Source organism: Populus trichocarpa, chromosome 4, assembly GCF_000002775.5.
Source record: "Populus trichocarpa isolate Nisqually-1 chromosome 4, P.trichocarpa_v4.1, whole genome shotgun sequence".
NCBI classification, from domain to species: domain Eukaryota; kingdom Viridiplantae; phylum Streptophyta; class Magnoliopsida; order Malpighiales; family Salicaceae; genus Populus; species Populus trichocarpa.
In genome coordinates this window covers 17,642,041-17,660,663 of record NC_037288.2, presented here as the reverse complement: position 1 = coordinate 17,660,663, position 18,623 = coordinate 17,642,041, and the positions used below count along the sequence as shown (strand labels likewise).

General features: G+C 32.0%; 1 protein-coding gene across 1 annotated transcript; it reads right to left on the bottom strand.

The window, feature by feature from the left end:
- Window positions 1–6,304: 6,304 nt before the first annotated feature.
- On the bottom strand, window positions 6,305–8,515 carry LOC7461223 (3-ketoacyl-CoA synthase 4). The gene has a single exon (XM_002305395.4). The coding sequence runs from the start codon at window positions 8,136–8,138 to the stop codon at window positions 6,606–6,608; it is 1,533 nt and encodes a 510-aa protein (XP_002305431.1). The 5' UTR covers window positions 8,139–8,515; the 3' UTR covers window positions 6,305–6,605.
- Window positions 8,516–18,623: the final 10,108 nt, after the last annotated feature.

The following is an 18,623-nucleotide window of genomic DNA, read 5'->3' as shown; positions in this document are numbered from 1 at the left end:
TCTCATCATTGTAAAGTTTACATCCTGGGGCAATAGGATTATGGACTGAGTTGCTGTTTTCCATCTTAAATCTCTTTAATACCTCTGAAGCATATTTTCGTTGGCAAATGTAAATGCCTTCAGGTCTCTGTAGAACTTCGATGCCAAGAAAGAAACGCATTCTTCCTAGATCAGTCATGTCAAACTCCCTCAACATGGATGTCTTAAACTCAGCAAACATCAATTCATTATTGCCAGTAAATATTAAATCATCTACATATAAACTGACAATAAGAATATTACCTTCCCTATCAGTTTTAATGAACAAAGTATGCTCACTATAACACTTCTCAAACCCTTCATTTATAAAATGTGCTTCAATACGGCTGAACCAAGCTCTTGGAGCTTGTTTCAGTCCATAAAGAGCCTTTTTTCAGTTTGTATACCTTCTGTGGATTCTGTTTTTTCTCATATCATTTCGGCTGTTCTAAGTAGACTTCTTCATTAAGTTCTCCATGCAGAAAAGCAGATTTGACATCAAGCTGATATAATATCCATCCTTTGTGAGCTGCTAGGGCCACAATCATTCTCACCGTATCCATTCTTGCAACCGGCGCAAATACTTCTGTATAGTCTATCCCTTGTTGCTGCACATACCCTTTGGCCATCAATCGTGCTTTGAACTTGTCTACTTCTCCATCCTCTTTGAGTTTGGTCTTATAAACCCATTTTACTCCAATTTTCTTTGCACTGGCTGACAGATCAGTAAGTTCCCAGGTGTTATTCCTCTCTATAGCCTTGATTTCAATATCCATTATTGTCCTCCAATGTTCATATTTTACTGCGTCTTCAAACTATACTGGATCTGTTGAAGTAAATAAAATCAAGTTAACATTTGCATCTTCTTCTTCTGAAAGTTCCCCAGTTACATAATCTTTTATCCACCTTAGAGGTCCTCTAACTCTTCTTTCATGAAAAACTTATGATTCTCCCCCGTTCTCACCGTGTTGAGAACTGCCACCATAATAACCTGGCGATGCCCTGCTATTCTCACCAGGTTGAGGACTAGGTTGAGGACTGCCAAGAAGATTTTCATGAAAACTTGATGATTCTCCCCGATTCTCACCAGGCTGAAAACTAGCAGTTAAGTCTTCATTTGTATCTGCTCCATGTTCTAGTTCTTCAGGAATGCCTTCCTCATTCATGGATGTTCCAGTATCACCTTCATCTCCACACTCTAGATCAGCCACCAATTGTTCATTATAGCTTTGGTCCCAGTCCCAAGATTTTTCTTCATCAAATACTACATCCCTGCTGATTACAATCTTCTTTTCAACTAGATCATAAAGTCTGTAAGCCTTAGATTCTTCACTCAGTCCCAGTAGCACGCAAGGAATGCTTTTGGCATTGAGCTTTGTCCTTCGTTAGGAATATGTACATGAGCCATGCATCCAAAGATCCTGAAGTGTTCAACTGAAGGTTTGATGCCACTCCAAGCTTCTTCAGGTGTGTGATTTTGAACTGCCAAAGTAGGACTTCGATTGAGAACATATATTGTCCAATTTACTGCCTCTGGCCAGAGATTCTTGGGAATTCTCCTTTCAGTTAGCATGCAGCGAACCATATTCATTGTTGTTCTGTTTTTTCTTTCAGCTACTCCATTCTACTATGGAGTATATGCTGCTGTCAATTGTCGCTTGATACCATTCTCAATGCAATACTCATTGAATTCAAGGGATGTGAATTCCCCTCCTCGGTCTGTTCTTAAGCATTTTATGTAGCCTCCTATTTCTTTTTCAACATAATTCTTAAAACGTTTGAACATATGTAATGCTTCAGATTTCTTTACTAAGAAATAAATCCATGCTTTTCTAGTAAAGTCATCAATAAAGCATATAATGTACCTCTTTTTGCTGTTAGAAATAGGAGATATCGGTCCGCAGAGATCTGCATGGATGAGCTGAAGCTTCTCTGTGGCTCTCCAATTGTTGTGCTTTGGAATGGGATCTCTGTGCTGCTTCCCAACCATGTAGGTAGCGCATACTGTTGATGGAATCTTGAACTGAGGTATCCCATGCACCATGTTCTTTGCTTGAAGAGTCCTCAATCCTTTGTAGCTCAAATGTCCATATCGACAGTGTCATAAATGTGCTAAATCTGGTGTTGAGTTATAGAAGCAGGCTGGTTTCTGATGTAATGAATTTGTTAACAGCACAAACATCCTATTTGCTGTCATTTCAGTATGTATAATAAGCTCTTTCTCTGGATGATAGATGTTCATATATCCATGTTGAATGAGGATTGTCAACCCTTTGTCTTGAAGTTGACCAATGCTGAGAAGATTAGTCTTCAAATCAGGGATAAAGAATATGTCACTAACAACATGTGTAAGACCATTCACTTTCAATTTCCCGTTGCCTTTTCCCAACACATCCATTCTTGTGTTATTTCCCAGTTTCACCTTCTCTCTGAAGTTCTCATTTATCACATGGAATAGGCTCTTGTCACCACACATGTGGTTACTGCACCCAGAGTCTAAAAACCAGACATCTTCCCTTCGAGCATGATTCATATCCACATATGACATGAGTAACATTTCTTCTTCTTCTCCTAGTTCAGTGTAATTAGCTTCTTTATCCCAGCTTGGACACTCATATTGAAAGTGTCTAAGCTTATGGCACTTAAAACACTCCACTGTTGCTTTGTTGTTGTAGAACTGACTGCTTCTCCCTCTGCCTCTGCCTCTGTATGCACCTCGCCCTCGTCTTCTGGCATTGAATCTATCTTCAGAATTGGTGATCTTGAGTGCTTGTTCTTCTCCTATGTGACGCTAGAATTTCTGCTCATGGACAATCAAGGAACTCTGGAGTTCATCAATTGAGAGTTGATCAATATCTTTGGATTCTTCAATTGAACAAACAATATAATTAAACTTTTCACTCAATGATCTGAGAATTTTCTCCACCACTGTAACATCAGTCATTCGCTCTCCATATGTTCGCATTTTGTTAGCAACTGTCAGCACTCTTGAGAAATACTCAGAGACTCCTTCACCAGCTTTCATCTCTAAGGTTTCAAACTCTCTGCGGAGAGCTTGCAGATGTGATCTTTTGACTCTAGCACTTCCTTCATACTTCTTTTTCATTGATTCCCAGATTTGTTTGGAAGTATCCTTTACAAGGATGGTTTCCAATATCGTCCGATCTATAGCTTGAAAAAGATAATTTTTCACCTTCATGTCTTTCAGCTTTAACTCATCAATCCTCTTTCGTTGCATTTATGTCTGCTCTATGCCACTTTCAGTCTCAACATAGCCATTTTCTATCAACCCCCAATATTCCTTAGAGCGCAAGAAATTCTCCATCAACATGCTCCAGTGGTCATAATGGCCATCAAAACAAGGAATGACTGGCTGCACAAAATTTCCTTCCGGTGTCATATTTCTTTGCTGCTGCAAAGGAGACTCAAAGACTGCTGCTTTGATTTAAGTAGAAAGGCTCTGGTACCACAATGTTATAGAAAGTGACAATAATGCAGGATCAAAATCAATAGTTTTATTGAAACAAGAAGGTTGGCTTTATACAACCTTACATTATCTCAGCAGAGGAGATATTCACGTAGAAAATCATGCAAAATATAAACTAACAATCCTATGGACTATGACTTATTAAACTGAATGCAAATCCTAACTACTTCCTTAATAGAAGCCTAAACTTTCTCTTCAGAAAGACCTAACACTCTTAGATCTTAGCTTTTTTTGATATTTTTCATGCAAAAAAAAATTAACCCGCGGCGTAGCGCGGGCCACGTTTCTAGTTTAATTTAAAACTGATGAACATTAACCCTTGCTAAATGAATGAGTTTTTTTTTTTATATATTTAGTTACCTTGGCTAGTGAATAATGAACATTATATTGATATTATCAAACCTAACTTGAAACTCGAATCTAATCTAACCCGGTATATATATATTCTTTTGAATCTAATATAATATATTCATACTTCAAATATTTGTTACTATTTTATTTTATTTTTAATAATAAATAATGTTAGGATATAAATACCTATAAAAATACATGAAACTCAATAAGAATATTTGATTTTTTTTTGTGATGGTAACAAATATGATATAAATATAGAAAAATCTAACTCATGAGTACATGTTATAATCCCTAATATGAATTTTTGGTTGGGTTGATGTGGAAAATAATTTACACCCTATTATTAATGATTGAGAAACATTAATTATTATTTTAATCTAACAAGAAAAACCATAGAAAAGTTACCTCCACGATATTTCTAGAAGAATCTGGATCCACTCAAGTTTCCTAGCCTTGTAACAAATCAACAGAAATGCGCGTCAAATATTTGGCTTAGAATATTTTCAATTATCTACATCTCTTTCGGCCACATCTCTTTCACAATTACATCCCTTGGCCACATGTCACACTGGTAATTGGTCTAATCATTCTCATAAAAAGCATGTTTGAAACTGTGATTGTGATAGCTTTTCAAAATATTTTTCATTTAGAAATATATTAAAATAATATATTTTTTTTATTTTTTAAAAATTATTTTTAAAATCAGCACACAAAAATGATCTAAAAACACCAAAACAATATTAATTTGGAATATTTATTCTAAAGTAGTAGATAGTTGGGAAGCACATTGAACTTGGAATATTTTTCCTAAATAATCCAAAATAAAAGATGGCAAGCACTTACACATATCACATTTTGCATAGATTCAAGGCATATGAATAATTACCTTAAACCTCAAGGTGAAAGAGAATCTTCTTTACTAGAGAACTTCATCTTCTCTTCTAACCCTCATATTTCCTATGTAACTAAACACAGCCTTACAAGTTCTTCACTTCCTATCGACCTTGAAAAATCATTTATTGTTGACATTTTCAGCAACGTCATCGTATTGCAACATGTTTGTCTTCACATGGCCTACTAGTGACTCGTGAACAAATCACAAACCAGTTCCATATTTCAAGACTTTTGGATGGGAAATTAAAAATGTAAAGTGGGGCATCAGCCCCCCTATATTATAAGATAATAGCAACGGTTAGGTTTAACTAACTTTGGTCAGTCTAAATAATAGTCTCTTTGTAACTGTAAGTAGCTCAACTGGTCAGGTCTTGAATTTACTTCTAAATAGTCATGAATTCAAATCCTTTTAAGATCACTGGAAGAATTAGTTAAGATATATACAAACTGACTCGACACCTATAATAATAATAATAATAATAATAATAATAAGAAGCTGCTCACTGTATCAGTCCCAGGTACTGATGAAACCTGCCACTTAGAAATGATGTTAATATCTCACCAATCACAGGAACACTTATGATCGAAGATTTCTGGGAAAGCTAGGAATCAAGCAAGCTAGGAACGTCCAAAAGTTAATGCGCAAGGCACGTTCATAGATCTATATCACTCCAACCTTGGAAAATGTGTCCAAGACTGTGAAATGTGTAGAAAAACAGAATCAGACACAGATGCTTTATGTCAATCATCATTCTTGAGAAATAGCTTGGAAATTTCGCAATTGCAAGAGCTACCTAGTTTGAAGCTCAAGTTTCACGCATAGTTCTATACTACGAATCTACAAATTAGCCACAATGAAGACTTTCACAGATCATTCACCCTGTGAAAATCCTGATTGATAATGAAAGAAAGGGAGAACTAAATCAAAACTCATTGGATGGGAAAACAAATTGCCATCGCGTCCAGTTTAAAGCTAAAACCAACAGCATGAGAAAGTATGGAAACACTACTTAGCAACGGAAGACATGGAAAACATAAAAAGATAACTGAGGAGAATTAAAGCACGAAATTATATTTAAATTGGGAATTTCCTTTTCTAATGATAAAAGGGGACATGAAACAAGCACAAGAGAAAAAAATACCTCACGAAGCAATCAGTACTTGGATGAAACTAAATCTCATTTCATGATCTTCACCGTCAACACAGAATTCAAATCCAGAAAGTCTAGCTAGCTATGCAACATTACAAAGACTCGAACTGCCTTGTGGCGGTAAGATTTGCTCAAAGATGGACAAGAAATTCTGAAAGCAAGGAAGAATTGGGAGACCATGAGCAAAAACTGAGGCTCCCTGTATGTTCCCTCAACTTCTTGTGCTTAACAATTAAACTAAAAATTCGATCCAAAGAACAGAGAGATTTATATGCATTTGTGACAAATTCCTTGATAATAATGGACTGGTGTCTTTAAATTATGTTGAAAGCTACAATTTCTTCTATATGTGGATCTTAAATTCTAAGAAAAAGGAAGAAGAAAAAACTAAATGAACAAGTTCGTCTAAACATGGATTTTATATGCCTTTAAGAAAACTAAAGACTTCATAATGATTTGAATACATTCAGAATAAAATCCATCAGAGCAGTAAAGTATAGTGACACTAGAGAAGAGGTTCGGCATTAATATAACCCAAGATACTAGAGCAAATAGGAGAGACACTATGACTCTCAAAACCAAATCACACATGACCTAACCCGATAAATTAACAAAGGAAAAAAAAGATAGCAGAGTAATTGCTGCCCAGTCTATCAAGGACACTTCTCCAAATTAAGAATCTATAACCAAATTGTAGCACGCTACATGACTATCTGCACTGGATACTTGTCAATGCAATCCTCCCATGGATTACTAGTAGATGGCTTAACATACCTCAGAGCCTCCCAAACTGCACTGTTGCACTTGAAACCACTGCCAAAAGCAATCTGCCACACCCGGTTCCCCCTCCGCACTCTTCCCTTTGCCTCGGTGTAAGCCAACTCGTACCAAATTGAGCTTGATGAAGTGTTGCCAAACCGATGCAGAGTCATCCTGGAAGCTTCAACGTGAATAGGCAAAAGCTGCAGATTCTTCTCAAGCTCATCAATCACGGCTCTCCCTCCAGCATGAATACAGAAATGATCGAAGGCAAGCTTAAAATCTGGGATATACGGCTTCACTTTTGCATTGAACAATTTCTTAGCAACTAAAGTTGAGAAGAACAAAAGTTGCTCACTAATCGGAAGAACCAAAGGACCCAAGGTTGTAATATTAGTCTTAAGTGCACCACCAGCAATTGCCATGAGATCTTTTGACAAAGAAACCCCTGTTTTCCCAGCATCATCCTGCTCCTGATAAACACACTTGAACGCCTTATCATCAGCTCCTTTATGGGTTCTAACCACATGAACAAGCTTATACTTTGCTCTTCTCCTGTCTTTAGCTTTATTCGACAATAAAACAGCAGAACCCCCGACTCTAAACAAGCAATTAGGTATCAGCATTGACTTCTTGTTCCCAAAATACCAATTCTGTGTAATGTTCTCAGTACTCACAACAACAGCACAAGTATTCCTATGGATTTGCAACATATCTTTAGCAAGGTCAACAGCAATAACCCCAGCACTACACCCCATACCCCCAAGATTAAAGGTCCTAATATTCCCTCTCAATTTATACTTGTTAACAATCATTGCAGAGAGTGATGGTGTAGGATTAAACAAACTACAATTTACAACAAGAACACCAATATCTTTAGGCTTGATATTAGTGTTTGCAAATAAAACATCCAGTGCACCAAACATCACCTGCTCTGCCTCTTCTCTTGCTGCTGCCATTGATGGTCTTGGTGGAATATAATGCATAGCTTCAGGAGCATAAGTTTCTTCACCAAGGCCTGATCTTTCCAAGATCCTCCTTTGAAATTCCAATGAAGAATCGTCAAAATCACCAGTCAGCTTTGAATGCTCCATGAATTGTTCATATTTGACTTGCAACTTTGCTGGAGGCTTATAACAAGCATAATCAACAAGATAAACGGATCTGGGCCTGGTCACGATATAAACCGTGGCTCCAAAGACAAGAAAAACAGAACAAATAATGACACTTACAAGATTATATTGAAGGTGAAGCCAAAGCTGGTGAATGTCATTTGGGTTCAATTGAGAAGCTTGAAAAATAACAAAAGCTATTAAAGGGACAAAACACAGAGTCAACAAATGAGTTATCAAATAATGATAACCCAACTTGACATACTTAAGATTCACACTTTGCAAGAAATCAGGCAATCTTCGTGATTGTCGGATCTGGACTCCATTGGTGGTGGTGGATTCGGTTTCAGGGGGGTTGTTCATACTGTCTTCCCTATATTTTCAAGGCTTTCAAGACGGGTTCCTTTTGGCTTATGGAGTGGTGGTAAGAGAAACGGTGTTGTTGACTATCTATGGTTTGCATATAAGAGATTAATGTAAGTTTAAAATACGGATCTGATGAAACGATAAAGAAAGAGAAATGAAGGTGGGTGAGTTTAGAAGGGTTTGATACCACGACCCAGACCCAGAAACAATGATTAAAGACAACCTATATTTTGAGTAGATAACTGGTGATGATGACGACGACGATACATGAAATCTTCAATCGTTACTTGTCTGTTTTTTTAGTTCTTGTTTCATCTATCTTACATTTGTAGAGGGATATTTAAAAAAAAAAAAAAATTGCTGTGTAATGATTTTGGTCAAGATAGGAGGAAGAGAGAGGGAATGACGCACATGGAAAAGATAACAAGGGCATGACAAGAAGGGCATGTTTGGTAACGATAAAAATAATTGTTTTTGAAAGTAATTTTTTTTCCTGAAAATATATTTAAATATTATTTTTTATTTTTAAAAATTTATTTTTAATATTAATATATTAAAACAATTAAAAAAAATATAAAAAAACCTAAAAAATAATTTTAAAATTTTAAAAACATGCAGTCAGCCGCGTCCCAAACACTTTCCAAGTATAATTAAAATGTAATTTTATGTAATAAGATTGATATATAAAAATTTTAATTTTTATTATTAAATGTTTTTTGTTTAAGCATTATGTTTCTATAAGAGATTTACAAATAAATCCAAAAATCAACTTAAACAAGGAAACTTGAAAGTAAAATAAAAATAAAAATAATCCCTAAAAAAACTAGAGAAATAAAATTATTAAGCTTAATATTTAATTTACTAAACTAAATAGAAAAAAATAAAAATAATCAAGGAAAAATAACTAAGAAAAAAATAATTTTTCTTAAAAACCTCTTGCATCGATTTTCTCAAGTTGAAAAAAACTTGCATGAAGTGTAAATTACTCTTGCCTCGATCTTGTGGATATATAATCAAGGCTCTCCAACACCTTTTTTTCTTCTCGTTGTTGGTGTATAACAACTTTTCATATCAACTTTAGTCATTTCTTGTTAAATTTTGCATAAGAAACATCATTTGACAAATAATTTCTCTTCCACAAGCTTCTAGAGTAATGAATTGTTAACCTCAAACTTTCTTTATTAACATGTGTTGTATCCATATAACCCCTAGATAAATCTAACTTTATGATAACAAAAATTTATAATAAAATGGATTACAAATTAAATTAACAATTTTATTTTATTGGGTACCTTCCATTTTATTTTTACACTAGACCTCTAACTTATAAATTAGAATATTGTTGATGATATCATCACTATCATTACTACCACTGATTCTGCTATCACTATCAACATAATCATCATAGAATAACTTTTAGAATACAATTCCAAAATAGTGCTTTTTTGAGTGATATAAAAATCAGGATAATTTTTTATGAAATATAAACAATGTACGCAATAAAATTAATTGACTCAAGACTTATATAGCATGCTTAATTAAACAATCCAAAGAAATATTAAAATTTAGAAGATGATAAAATTTAGAGTTTTATCTTAATTGATATAGATTTTAATATTGATTTCAATATTGATTCACAATATTAACAAATGAAATACAAGGTAATGATATTCATAGTCCTAGAAAACATGATTACAAGTCCATAATAAAATACCAAATTTATGATACATATCAGTTTAACATCTATAAATCACAATTTTTATATTAATAACAAAAGGTGGCACTGTAAAATTTGTATTGATTGGCCCTTGTGTGAGAGGACCCTAACAATTAATCATTTTAGAATGTAACATAACAAATTCATAAATTATGTGCACACACACGTTTAACTCGTAACAATTTTAGTATCGCCATTTTCAACCCACGTATAATTCAATATCTCGACAATCAGACATACTTGATGCCACTAACCCCTTTTGGTTAGCTTGTCTAGTATATTATCCCGACCATTTGAACACGGATGTCATTGGTTTCTTTTTCGACCAGCTAGTCTAATTTCATCATCTCTTTTTTTCATATTTATATCACAATTAATAAATAAACAATATGCATATAAAGAAATTCTAGTTATACAATTCTAAAAATTTCTTATAATTAGAAAAAAAGGTGAAGGATACCTACCTAGTGCTTGTACTCGTGTTGTAGTTTCTTGTTGTTAGGCATATCATGTGGCTTTTCCTGTACCAACAAATATCCAACATTATACACCATTTAATCATCATTAGAATCCAAACTCCAATTTTTATTTCAAATTCAAATATTAAATCAATAGTAAAGAAAATTTAAGGTTTCCTTAGTTACACCCACTTTTATTTACATAGTCATCAACTCACTATTTAATTTATATATTTAACATTACTATAAATTTTCTGATCATCAATTTAGCCCTTCTCTTCTCCATTTCTTTCAAGATTGGTTGAATATTCCTTATGAAAAAGAGACATGAATTTTTCAACAATTTCTTTCCATTTTCATATTACCCATTTTTAAATTTCATCACCCATTATATCAACACAAAAACATATGCCTAGCTAATTAATTTATCCAACCTCTTTAGAAACCCACATTGGCCATAAGTTTTAGTTAGAAGTGATTTATCTATTTATTTTTTATTTTTTATTTTTTCTTGTAATTTAATCCTAACCTTCACATTAAATCCTTCAATTTACGCCACTAAACATACATGTTATGTTAATTAAATAAACAATCTCATATCCCCACTCAAAACTTTGGTTGACAGATACATAAAGGAAAGATACCAAAATTTCTTCAATTTTCATAATTCACCCATTATTAAGTCATTTTGCCTCTAAACCAACACAATAATTCAAGAACAATAAACTCAATTCTTTTTTATCCTTCTTGGCTGAAACTTCTATTTAATAGGTTAACAGGTTTCTTTTCAACTTTTATGAAATATTTCTTCATGTGCCTTCATCAAATATAATTCCTAACTTAACTATCACTAATCTTTCTATCATTAAGAACAAAACCCATCCTCTCCCCTTTATTCTTTTAATGGTCGAACCTTGGTCTTGAAGACCTATAGGTTCCCGTTTTGAATTTCATCAAATTTTTAAGTTTAATCATACTTGTTTCACAATCTTAGCATAAACTTATCCACCTTAAAGTACAAAAATCAATCCCTTATTTTCATCTCCATTTAGTCGAACATAAGGGTTCTTTAAGAGGAAAAATTTTCATTCAATTTCTCTTTAAATTGAACCAATCCATTCATTTTCCATCTCAATAAATCTATTTCCTCACACAATTAACTGAATTCAATACAAGAATCAAACAAAATTCCATCCCCTCTATGTCTCTCTTTTGGCAAAATATCTAGGTTTCTAAAAGAGTGGAATTTTAACACAATCAAATGATTGATATCTTCTCCCAAGTGTAGGAGTGTCAAAGTAATAAATAAACCAGTAAGACTATGGTCGATCCATAAAGAGGTTAATTATATAAAACCATAAATAATAAAAGAAATGGAGTTGAAGAGAAATTTGAGATGTGATATTAATATAAAGATTAAATGAAGATAAAACAACTACCAAGGTTAGAGGATCCACTAATGATATTTCAAATAAGTATAGTCCAGACTCTTTTCATTATTCAACGGGAAACCACATACAAAGGAGGTTCCAATCAGATGATTTATAATTGATGACTCATTTTAAGTTATTAACATTATCATATTAACTATCTTATTTGAGTAATGCCAATACTTGTATATATTGTCAAGTATTCGAGGTGTTAACTTATGTAGAAAAAAAAATCAAAGTTCCTTTCATAGCACAAATATCGGTTATCCATATCTGGCTATAAAAGAATTAAGTAAATTTTGTACCAAGGGTTGTACACTACGAGTCTAGACTCACCACTTAACAAGTAGGGTATTAGGATTGAGTAAGATAACAATTATAAAATATATTAATAGCAAACTTTCTTGAATATAAATATTAAAGTCCATGTTGAATTTGTATTATGTTTATTCTTAAACTATTAGTGCAACCCTTTTATTTTGACAAAAATAAACTTAACTAAACATAATGAAGAATAAAAACATAAATAAACAAGATAAGAACATAGCTATGATATAAATTAACTTAGTAAAGGAAATGATTAGCATAAACAAAAGGTTAATGAGAATATAACATGAAATAAACATTAAACATTACAAAAATACAAAGAAAGAAAGCAAGATCGTGATCTTAAATTGAAAACCAAGATGTCTAAATATATGACAAATGCCTCCTTTTATAAGTTAAAATTTAGAACTATTGATTTAATGGTTAATTATTGATTTGGTGACTAGACAAAAAGTTATTGATAACATCAAAATTTAAATAGATGATCTTCATGCAAGTTGTGGGTATTTGTCTCATCTTTCAAAAAATAATAATGAATGGGCTCATTTGCAGTTTTGGAACTCGAGACATGGGCTGAACACGAAACAATGTCTAGGATGTAAGACAGATTTAGACTTCTCTTTTGTTGCTAAGATTTGAACTTCAAAATGACAGTATTGATTCTTGGACTCTTATGAATGTTTTAGAACTATGTCTTAGATTTCCATCAAACTAAATGAAACCTAAATTGAAGGTTCACAACTCCAATCATGACCTGAAAACTAAATGGTGTTCCAGTTTGAATCGAACCAGCACAACAATTTCTTCTCTAAGCTTAACTCTCTATTTGTCTTTCCAATTTCAATAGTTAAACACATCAATCAATTTTTTGAATTATAAAACATGCTTAAATTAGAGAATTTAATGATACTTTAAATGCAATATGATGATGTAAAACGTTAATAAAAATACACTTTTAAGTACTTATCACACCCGCAACCATGTTATTATTAGTCCCTAGTAATAAAAGCTTTAAAATAAAAAAATAATTTACAGAATCCAAAACCAAGGTATTCATCATTTTACTTCCACCAACCTATTCAAATAAACAAACTCTCATTAGATTTATGTGTTTGCCATATACCTCTTAAGAAAGATATTAATAAACCTTTTTCTTATGCTCAATATATCAACACATAGTTATAGGACTTTGCTTGGAAGAAAACAAAATTTGTTCTAATGTTTTTCTAAAGTTAACTTCCTTGGGTTGGAATATATATTATTATTTTTTTTTTTTAATAAAAATAACTTAAACACAATGTGTCCTTAACCCATGTAGTGAGCTTTAGGCTATTGACTTTAAGACCAGTTGGTAAGGCATTAGGTGTTGAAACACCCCCTATGAGCTTAGTAACTCGGGTTGCAGATACTTAAATGTAGAAAGTACAATGTTTGATTTCCTTAAGCTTTCTCCTAAACCTATGTAACAAGCATTGAGCCAATAGCTCCTAAGTCATTTGACTTTATGGTATCAGGTGTTAAGACACCTCTTCAGGCTTAATTGCTTAGGTTAGTGAGGTTACGAAACCAAACTTATCTATATTTTTATTTATTTATTTTATTATCATTGATATTATATTTATTATCATTGTTTTATTCTTTAAATATATATAATTTCCCTTTTCTTTAGTTGCTACCTTTCACAAAAGAACATAAATAATGTAATAATTCAATATGCAACTTACAATCATATGTTAAAGTGTGTGTGTGAAAATGATGGTTTACGAATACTTGCTAAATAAGTATATGAGTAGAATTAAGTGATAACAATATGAGAGTTTGTTAACTTGAATAATTAAAAAAGAAGCGTATGATAAACCTTGTTATGAATTTTACAAATATCCATAGAAAAATATTTACTAGGATGTGTCTCAAGAGTCAATAAAATTCCTCCTTACTCTGTCATTCTAACAATAACAATTCTATCAAATGGTTTTAATAACAACAAAAAGAAAGGTTTATATATCCTCCCCCCAACCAAAATGAGATATTGTCCTCAATTTTGAAAGTAAAAACGATAAAGTATATAAGACATCACCTGAAATAACTACTACTGAAAAACCCGTAACACACTTAAACAAATATAAGAAATAACAAAACAAAAAATACTATGTTATGAGTGAAACCAAAAGACATAAATATTTACACATTAAGGCTCAAATCAAATCTAAATTTTTTACGGCTTTCTATGGTTGACTAGTCTATTCGATTCATTGAGGAATCAATTTCAGGGATGAAATATTGTAATTGATCAATCAATTGTTTAGCAGTTGCAACAAAGATTATAATTTGTTATGCCAAAGATGTTATAAACTTCTATTCCACAACATAATCAAGAAAAGATAACAAATTATTATAAAAATCATTAATATGATCAAGAAAAGATAACAAATTATTAAAGGTTTTCGATGATTATTTACTTGGGCCTAGGAGAAACTATGAAATATCTCTTCTAATGTGCTCAAACCACCTGGTAAGGCAATAAAGGCGTTAGAATGTTCAAGCATTGCAACTATTCATTCAAACATTGTTAAGACCTTTAGTTCCTCTCCAACTATTTTTCCAGTGATATTCTCTTTGGCTAAAGCGTTTGAGATGATACCCAAAACTTGACTATCTTCTAAGAATGTAGTTGTTGACACACTTTACATTAACCCAAGGCTGCCTCTCCTATACATTAAATGAATCTTTCTCTCAGTTAGTACCCGACTAAGATGATTAGAAGATTTTAAAAACTCATTTTCTTTCCCAAGACTGGATACACCAAAAACACAAATATTTTTTATTTTATGAGTTAAGGAACCTTTACACTCTCCTATACTCTTTGAATGCATGGGTTGAATAAAAATGAAGGGAAGGATGAGAAGATTTTATAGATAAAAAAAAAAGGAAATGTAATTATATCAGTTATATATAGGTCAACTGAAGTCTCTCTCTTTGTTATTTTTTTTTGTTTGTGTTAGAACATGTATATGTACAAGTAGTTGTGATTGTGACTCACATCTTTCCTTGGTTTTTCATCCAAGAATAGCTTAAACGCCCTTTATAGGTCAGGGATAGGCTTTCCATCTAGTTTTCTTAAAAACTGACAAACAAGGTCTTTTTTAGTTAGATTTCCAAGACTACGTCTAGCATATTCTTTATGAAAATGGGGCCATAAACCATGAATTACACGATGCACATCTCCACTAGGATGAATCTCAAGAGTTAGTAAAAGATTATCTAAAAACTCCTTACTTAGGTCATTCTTAATTAATTGTATTTTATCTTCACGATTTATAGATATCATTCCTAAAAAACAACATTGTGCATTACAAGTCCATCTAGCACATCCATGATAGATTTTCAATCATTTTGCACGACGTTTCTTCACAAAAGTGTTTTTACTTATCCTAGGCATGTGTGAAATAAAAGATTTGGAAGACTCACTTGAAAAAAGAACCTTTGCTTCAATTATCCAGTGAATATCTTCAGGAATTTCTTGGTGCATTAACAACCTTAATCTTTCACACCTAGCACGGTAAATTTTTGTTATCGTATTTTGAGGCAAAACGAGAAAATACTTTTTTAATTTCTTGAGAGCAATGTCCATTTTTTAGATGAGAGGGGGAGAGGAGATGCAAAGAAAAGAGAAGGAAAAAATAATTGAAAAATTATATAAATATATATTAGTTATTATGAAAAACTAAAAGAATTGATTTGAGAGTCACGGAGTATCGTTATCCACCATTTGACTGGGGTTGGAAAAAGACTAGCAAAACAAAAGTCACACAAAAAAGAATTCAAACCAATGGATTCATTTTCACTATAAAAATTATCAAAATAAGCTTTTAAATGATGTCCATTTACCTTAAAAACATTGTCATTCTTTGGATTCTCGATATCAAAGGCCCCATAAGGATACATATGTTTCACAATAAATGGACTGCTCCATCTTGATCTTAGCTTTCCAGGAAATAGGAGTCGAGAATTATAAAGCAAAACTTTTTTTATCAACAATCAAATGTTTTTCTTAATATTTTCTTGTCATGAAACACTTTGATTCTTGCTTTATGAATTCTCATATGCATCATTTCTTATTTCTCCAAGCTCATGTATTTGTAACTTACACAAATGGCTTGTATTATCAAGGTTTGAATTAAAAGCTTTAATAGCCCAATGAACTTTATATTGAAGTTACACAAGCATGTAATAAGGTTTTTCATAAACTATGATATAAATTAACTAAGTATAGTAAAAAAAATGATAAGTATAAACAAGAAATTAATGAGAATATAACATAAAATAAAACTTGAAAATTACAAAAATATAAAAAAAGCAAAAGTGTGGTCTTGATCTAAAAACAAGATGTTTAAATGTATGACAAATGCCTCCTTTCATAAGCTAAAATTTAGAACTATTGATTTGGTGGCTAACTATTGATTTGATGGTTGAACAAAACATCATTGATAACATCGGAATTTGAAGAGATGATCTTCATCAAGTTGTGAGTATTTGGCTTAGTATTTTTTTTTAAAAAAAAGAATGGGCTCGTATGGACTTTTAGAACTCGAGATATGGGATGAACACCGAACAGTGTTTAGGTTGCGGGACAAATTCAGACTTCTTTTTTATTGCTAGGATTTGAACTTTAAAATGACAGTATTGTATCTTAGACTCTTCATGAATGTTTTAGACCTATGTCTTAGCTTTACATCAAGCTAAACCACACCTAAATCCAAGGTCCAAAACTCCAGTTATGACCTAAAAATAAATGGTGTTCCAGTTTGAATCGAACCAGCACAACCACAATTTATTCTCTAAGTTTAGCCCTCTCTTTATCTCCTCAATTTTAATAGTTAAACACATCAATCAATCATCTGAATTGTGAGATATGTCTATTTTGTAAATCTGCATTTAAAAACAAGCATTTACTATAAATTAAAGATATCTTATATTATTAGACTTGTTATTATAAAACATGTTTAGGTTAGGAAATTTATTGATACTTCAAGTGTAATATGATGATATAAAACCTTAATAAAAATTCACTTTTAAGTACTTATCAAATTTTCTTTTAAATTTTCCTTTAATTCAACTTGACTTTTTCATGATAAAGAACATGTTTCTCATAATACTTGATCAAGCTAAACAATTCAATCCATCTAATCTAACCAAAATTCAACATACCGTAATTCTAACTTCAATAAAAACTCAATTCAACCTTAAAGTATAGCTTCTTACCTCTTATTAAAAAGAATTTAAGAAGGATGATACAAGAAAAAGCTTGGTGCCTTCACTTTCTTCTTCTTCTCTATCTAGTTCTCCAACTTTTTCCTTTTAAGCTTTAAAACTCAATAAATCACCAAACCCTTACTTGAACATAATATTTAATTTCTTAAATTAAACAAGGAAAAAAATATAAATAAGATTTTTTTTTATAAAAAAAAAAACCTATTCATTAGGGGTGAAGAGAGTGGAAGGTTCAAAAATAGTGTTTTTTCACATACATGACTTCGAAAAATAAGGTGAGAATGAAGGAGCAATATGTATTTTGTTGTTTGAATTTGATTTCTAGTCTTCTTCTTCGCTTTGGAATAAGTTAATTAAATTTCATACAAAACAAATGAACTAAGCTAAAAGAACAAGTTGTTACTCGATTTTCATTTTTTCTTCATATATCAACAATTTGAAACTTATCTTTATAATTAATTAAAAATAACAATAAATATTTGTCAGTAAAATTCTATCATGACCCCACTTATTTGATTTAAAGGCTTTAAATCAAGTAAATGGTGCAAGATAGAATTTTACTCGAAAATTTTTAGAAATGGGTGTTTCTCGCACGGATATATACCCAAGGAATATGGGCTCGAGCGTGGTAGCCCGAGACCCCAAACCAGGAACATAGGCTCAAGCAAGTAGCCCGAGCATATTGACACGATCAAAAGATTGATGTCTTCTCCCAAGTGTAGGAGTGTCGAAGTAATAAACAACCCGACAAGACCAGGATCGAACCACAGGGAGGTTAACTATATAAATTATAAATAATAATAATTATGATGATGATGAGTCAAAGAGGAATTTGAGATGTAAGATTAATGTGAAGATTAAACAATGATAAAAAAAGTTGTCAAGGTTAGAGGATCCATTAATGGTATTTTAAATAAGTATAATATCAACTTTTTTTAATACTTAACTGGAAACCACACACAAAGGAGGTTCTAATCGGATGATTTGTCATTAATATCTCATTATAAATTATTAACATGATCATATTAATTATCTTATTTAAGTAACACCAAACTTTTAAATATTGTCAGGAATTCATGATGCTAACTTATGTTAACATCAAATCAAGTCCTTTCATAGCACAGGTGTAGGTTATACCATACGGTTGGCTGTGAAAGTGCCAAGCATTTGTTGTACCAAGTGTTATACAACACAAATTTAGATTAACCATTTAACAAGCAAAGTATTAAGAATTAATAAGATAAAAATGATAAAACATGTTAATAGCAAGTTGTTTAGG

Coding starts and splice junctions, on each gene's coding strand:
- LOC7461223 (XM_002305395.4), bottom strand. CDS start 8,138: ATGAACAACCCCCCTGAAACCGAATCCACCACCACCAATGGAGTCCAG.